This window comes from Tasmannia lanceolata, unplaced genomic scaffold, assembly GCF_043159265.1.
Source record: "Tasmannia lanceolata isolate RefF3 unplaced genomic scaffold, GAP_Taslan_0.1 ptg000037l, whole genome shotgun sequence".
Lineage (NCBI taxonomy): Eukaryota > Viridiplantae > Streptophyta > Magnoliopsida > Canellales > Winteraceae > Tasmannia > Tasmannia lanceolata.
This window is the reverse complement of record NW_027518714.1, coordinates 7509975-7516486: the sequence shown is the minus strand read 5'-3', so window position 1 is coordinate 7516486 and position 6512 is coordinate 7509975. Positions and strand designations below refer to the sequence as shown.

The 6512-nt window shown below is 39.0% G+C and overlaps 1 protein-coding gene across 2 annotated transcripts; it reads left to right on the top strand.

Annotated features, from left to right (window-relative positions):
* Positions 1 to 2921: 2921 nt before the first annotated feature.
* On the top strand, positions 2922 to 5758 carry LOC143860584 (Tetratricopeptide repeat (TPR)-like superfamily protein). Of its 2 annotated transcripts, none has more exons than XM_077371293.1 (2): positions 2922 to 3061; positions 3519 to 5758. In XM_077371293.1, exons 1-2 carry the CDS (start codon positions 3013 to 3015, stop codon positions 5150 to 5152), a joined length of 1683 nt encoding a protein of 560 aa, XP_077227408.1. In that variant the 5' UTR covers positions 2922 to 3012; the 3' UTR covers positions 5153 to 5758. The 2 variants fall into 2 exon arrangements, with proteins under 2 accessions (XP_077227408.1, XP_077227409.1); XM_077371294.1 differs by having other exon boundaries at positions 2981 to 3061; positions 3702 to 5758.
* Positions 5759 to 6512: the final 754 nt, after the last annotated feature.

Here is a 6512-nt window from a genome sequence, read left to right as displayed (position 1 = left end):
TAGTTGGGGTCGGCTAAATGAATCCTTTAGAAAAAACTTCACGAAGAAGGTGAAAGGAATATATCCGGCTCTAATCCTGGCTCTAGTTGGGTTCTTCTACGTGGATCATTTTCTTTCATTCTATCATATCGAAGGTCATGTTCTCTGTTATGTTCCTAGCTATCGAGTCTTTCCTCGTTGTTTCTACCCAAGTTGTTTTTGGTCTTCCCCAATCTCTTTTTACTCCATGAATTTGGCATGAGTTGCCTCTTCCTACCTCTTTTTCAAATCTGTTTTGCAAGACATTATTTGGAAATCAATATTTGTGGCAATTACCTTCACCCTCGTTGCTCCTTGACCTTGCTGCAGCATCAATCAAAATATGCATGACTGATGTATTTTGTATCCAAATACAAAAACATGAGGAATCCAAATGTGGCCTAACAGTTGCAAATTAGTAATTATAACAAAGGGATTTGCTAGGGAATTCCGCAGAAGGCATTTAGAACAACAATGTCAGATGATTTGCGTAGGGTATTCCGCTAAATTACCTTTGCTATCCTTGGTCGAGAAAACATGCAGGGTAGTCAATCCCAACTAGTTTTGGCAAACTATTGCATACTCTTTAAGAAATTGATTCGCTTTTTCCAATTTGCAGTACCGTTTGCCATGAGCAAACCACGTTATAGTCGCTTGTGTTAGGGTTAATGAGATCCTAAATGAGAAGAATACCCCAAACAACATGTTTGTGCTATATTTGTGCAAAAGTTTTGAAAATATGCTCGAAAGTAAGAACGGTTATGCTTCTCCGTGTGAAACTCTAAAGTGGGTCCTCTTGATCAAGGGCTTGGATTGCCACACTGAGCATGGATTTAACTGGGCCAAGTGTGATTGGCGTATATCTCAAAACAAGCCACGTCCAATCTGCAAAAAATTGAGAAAAAATCCAAAAACATGAGGAAATTGATAACAATCGGCCATGCCCGCAACAAATTCTTGGAGGAAATAATAGGTGGCCCTGAGTTTATTTAAAACCTTATAAATATAAACTTCCAATTTACTATTAAATAACCTAAGTACCTAACACATGGAAATTTCCTTTGTAGATATTTATAATCTTGAGGAATGATAGATGCAAGGGCTCTCTTTATGCAAGGGCCGGAGAAGGGCCCTTGAATAGATCCACGTCATTTTTAACGTCTGTTGAGAAACTGAATTCGGTTGCACTTAATGACGTGGATCTATTCAAGAGCCCTTCTTTAGCCCTTGCATAAAGAGGCCCTTCCATCTATCATTCCTAATATATCTTATACCGGTACCTACCAAAAAAAAATCTTATACAGGTAATTATCTCTATTAGCTATAAAATATAAATCTCTTTATACTATTAACCACCTTATATTTTAAAGCTCACTCTATTTTTACCTCGTAAAAACTTCTTCATAAATGGTCGTTTTCACATGAAATTTTTTTTTATAGGGAGGAATGATATTTCCCCCCCTCCCTCTGATGGATAAAATCTCCCCCCCCCCCTCCCGGCAAAAAAAAAAACGTTATTCGTTAAGTTTTAAAGGGCAAAGGAAAACGTTAAATGAGTGAATTTATGCTCAAGCAATGAATCATTCCCACAGAAACCGTTATAGGGGGGATTTATCGGTTTAAGGGGTGTGTGTGTTGGGGGGGGGCGTGATATCATTTCCCTTTTATAGGGCGTGCCATTTTCTTGTTTCAAAACAAAGTATTCTTCGACCGTTATCTCGGGCCCACTTCTTGGATCTGTCAGTTTCAAGAAGGTTCGAGTTATCGACCCTATTATACCATTACCAGGTGTGCCAAGCAGTCACTTATGACTTTTAGTCGTATTCTTTCTAGCGTTTTTAGGATCCTACTTTATGAGTCTAGGTCACGATGCATACAACTAGGGCTTCGGTTAGTGTTGTGAAGAGTAGTGAAACTTGAGAAGGAAGAGATAATTTCCCCCCCTTTTATAGCGTGTCCATCGCGAAAGGGTTTTCGCGGCTGGTCTGTGTATCAGACCAGCCACCTTTTTAATGAAGACAACAGCTTTTGTCTCTTTCATGACGTGGCTGGTCTGTTGCACGTCAGACCAGCCACCTCGTGAATGGAGACAAAAGCTCCTTGTGCGATGAACCTTAGCAAATTCAAAATGTAACGTACGGCCAACACCATAGGATGATCCAACCCGTAATAGGTTGTGCCCCAAAAACCATTTCCATAGGGTGATCCTAACCCTCCGATATATAGAGGGATAGGATCAACCCTCTACTATGCGGTCCCTCCATAGATCGGAGGGTTAGGATCAACCTATGGAAATGATTTTTTGGGCACAACCTATTTAGGTTGTGTCCCATCTTATGGGCTGTTTGGATCATCCTATGGTGTGAGCCGTACGGTACTATTTGAAAAATAAATGGACTATAAGGCCTTTAATCATATTAAAACTCGTCCTAATGTTATCCTAAGAAATGATTTTTTTGGGAACAACCTATTTACGTTGTGGCCCATCACATGGATGGTTTGGATCATCCGATAGTGTGGTCCGTACTACATTACTTTTGAAAAAAATACGGGACTATAAGGGCCACACCATATAAAAACTCCCCTTTTGAATAGTTCTAAATGAACAAAAGCATGAATGGAATTTTCATACTCTGTTGCCCTCCATTCAGATCAAGTTCAAATCAAAGGATGCCCTACTATCGAAATTTGATGCTACATCTGGATCAGGATCTGAAATAATTTTACCATTCAAAAAAAAAACAAGGATCTGAAATAATTTTGGACCCGATGATCTGGATCCAATATACACGGTCAAGATCCAGCTAATCTTCCTAAATCCTATCCATCAAACATAGATGTCCCCTCCCCTGCTTTTATACCTTTGCTTTGAGGATAGGTTCAGGGATAGTAATTCCAGCAAGGGTTCAGGGATAGTTTCGTCCATTTCTTCACTGACCACCTCCTCAAAAACGCAAAAACCCAGTTAGAATCCTTCGTCCTCTTTCTCTTTCAATGTTTCCCAGGGGCCGAAACCCTCTCTCACCTGCCTACTTTATCTACTGTAAGTTTTCCAATAGCCATCATGTATCGTTTTATTAGATTCTAGGGCATTGGAATTATAGTTTTCTCTTATCGATTGCTTGATTTGTTAAATAATAAAACATTTCCATTTCTCAAACATAGATTGTTGCTGGGTCTTTCTCAGGTTTAAAATTTTGCCAATTTTTCCTTCATTGATGCCTAATGATAATAGAAATGGCTGAAATACTCTTTTAAAAACCCTAGAAAACATAATCTCGATGCAAATTCGAAAATCATAGACCTTGGGATTATGCATCATCGAACAATTAGATTCCAATTCAGTGATTTTCCTTCTCTTATTTTGCTATTTATACCACAAATTCGTTTCGGCATTGCAAATTTCAGCCCAATTTTTTTCTCGCTTTGAATAGTATTACAATAACTTTCTTGTTCCCTTGAAAGGAATAGTGAAATTAATTTGAAATATTCTGCTTCAGATCACAAGCGTTTAACAAACAGAGATCATTTACTTGAGCGGATATTTCCTGGTCTAATACCGAATTTCATATCATACATTCATAGAAGATTCAGACATAATTGCACTAGATCCAGTAAAGAGTGTTACAAATTGCAGAACATTATTTTCCCCAATTATGTTTCCTACCAAAATTTGTGTACAGAAAGGAATTCTAATGCTCAAACACAATCCTACTCGGCTAATGTCGATTCAAGTTTACCTGCTGCGTGTCAACCAATTCCCAGTTCTGATAGTTCAGTACCCAGTGGTGACTTAACTAGTAAAGATGCTGCCATGATCCAAAACCTTCTGAAGGTTCATCAAGACACTGCGGAGCTAGAGTCGGCCCTTGCTCAATGTGGGCTTTTCTTGACTGAGGATTTAGTCCTGCAAGTGCTTTGTAGACATCGCTCTGACTGGAAGCCCGCTCTCTTTTTCTTTAATTGGGCCTCTGGCCAACAAGGTTATTCTCATGGAACTAGGGCTTACAATGAGATGCTTGATATTCTTGGGAAGATGAAACGTTTCACATTGATGACACAACTGATTGACGAAATCCCACGAGAGAAACGTAGGTCTCTCGTCAATGAAAGTACGTTCTCAATTCTCTTGAACAGATATGCTGGTGGTCGTAAAGTGGAAGAAGCTATAGCAATGTTTTACAAGAGGAAAGACTTTGGCCTCAAACTCGATACCTTTGCTTTCCAGACACTCTTGATGGTTCTTTGTAGATACAAACAGGTTGAAATAGCAGAGCCTCTCTTTCTTGCGAAGCAAGAGGAGTTCCCGCCTGATATAAAAAGCAGAAATATAATCCTCAATGGTTGGTGTGTGTTGGGTAGCTTAAGGGAAGCTAAAAGGTTTTGGAACGACATAATCACTTCTGGGTGCAAGCCAGATTTGTTCACTTATGGAATTTTCATCAATTCTCTGACAAAGGCAGGGAAATTGGCCACTGCGGTAAAGTTATTCACTTCCATGTGGGAGAAAGATTGCCCTCCAGATGTGGCAATCTGTAACTGCATTATTGATGGTTTGTGCTTTAAGAAGAAAATACCGGACGCTCTTAGAATATTTGGTGAAATGAATGAGCGTGGTTGCCTCCCAGACGTTGCAACATATAACTCACTCATAAAGCACATGTGCAAGATTAGGAGACTGGAAGAAGCATATGATTTTTTGGATGAAATGGAACGAAAAGGGTGCCCCCCAAATGCTAGAACTTATACTTATTTTCTCAAATCAATGAAGAAACCTGAAGAAGTTCCTGGACTGATGGAGAGAATGAGACAAACAGGGTGCAGAATTACAGATGACACCTATAATTTGATATTGAAACTATTTATGAGTTGGGATAACCCAGAGGGAGTCCGATCTATCTGGGTTGAGATGGAGAAAAATGGGATGGGTCCTGATCAGCGATCTTATACAATTGTGATCCATGGACTTTACGACAAAGAGAGGACAGATGAGGCTTTACATTATTTCTCTGAGATGATTTCGAAAGGGATGATACCAGAGCCACGGACTAACTTACTGGCAAAGGCAATGGAAACAAAAAGAGGGGGGAACAATAACACTTCAACAAGGTCTTTGGCTTTTGTTAAGACTTAGGAAGTTCCGCATAGCTGAATTACCTTCCGTAAGATTGAAGAAAATGAAAGGATAAAATTGTTTTTTCATTTAGTTAAGCTTCAAGACTTTCTCAAATGGAAGGAGAAAAAGAGCTTTTCAGCTGGTTAAGGTTGAAGACTGTTTATGTCATCAACATGACAATGGATTTTCCTATACATAAGCATTAGAGTTGTTCTTTAGCGAAACAGCAAACACCATAAAGTAGTGAAGGATGGATGTGGCCATGTTGAAAATCTGATACCTCCTTGCATTATATTCATCTTCTCATTGAAAAGACGCTTTTCCATGAGAATCTTCTATTTATGGACAGCTTTGCCAAAGATCTGGAGAAGCTCGATTCGATACTCCATCCCTTAGAAGATCATTGCTCAGGTGTGTTGTAATGGGTCATTATCCTTATCATATATGTGTCAAGCCATGTCCTAGCATGCTTGGATATCTGTGAGTTGATTACAGCTACAAGTTATTCACATATATCTCTTCCAACTTTTCATATGTTGTATACTTGTTTTACCAAAAAAAAAAAAAAATTCCCCATGCAAGTGACTCTGGAGGATTTGGATCTAATGAATTGAAGATTCTATAGTGGAGAATGAATTATTCTTTTTACCAAGGTTTTAAATTTCGGTTTCGGGATGCGTTTCGGTCCTCGCCAAAACCGAAATTTCGGACGAAATCTATCGAAATCAGATGAATTAATATTTTATACCGTACCAAATTTCAACAAAATCCCTGGCCGAAATTTCAGGATAATATTAAATGAAATCCAGATTTTATCATGATATTCCTTATTTTTTGACCGAAATTTTGGGGAAAACCCGAAATTTCAAAAATTCGAAATTTTGTAACGTTTCGACTTAACGAAATTTCGGTTTCGCTCTCGATCGAAACCTGAAATTTCGGATTTCGGATTTCGGACGAAATTTAAAACCTTGCTTTTTATATGCTTGAATTTTATCGACATTCATGAGATTATAGATGGCATTTTTTCATGAAATGATATGGGTTATGGTTTCTGTGGCTTAGAGCTATTTCACTTGGACTTGAGGGATCGTGCAATGTTTGTGCGCAATGTTTGTGCGACAGAATAACATCTAGTTTTTTGTTGAGTTGGGTGTCTTGAATACAAACCCGTTTAGGGTCCGAAATATTGTGTGCGACCCGGATTAGGCCCGTTTATTCGGCAATGTGTGGGCTTTGCCCACCATTGCCTGGGGGTCTGGGGGCGAACCCCCCGGCCCGTTTAATATGTTTTTCCGCCCGATAAGACTAACTTAAAGCTTTTAGGGCTTATTTCGTTAGCTAGTCTTGCAAAGAGGGTTGAGAGCTCTAAAGAAAG

Bases quoted from the DNA above. Each gene is read 5' to 3' on its own strand.
- LOC143860584 (XM_077371293.1), top strand. From the start codon at position 3,013: ATGTTTCCCAGGGGCCGAAACCCTCTCTCACCTGCCTACTTTATCTAC. The intron at 3,062-3,518 runs GTAAGTTTTCCA...ATTCTGCTTCAG, and splicing joins ACCTGCCTACTTTATCTACT to ATCACAAGCGTTTAACAAAC.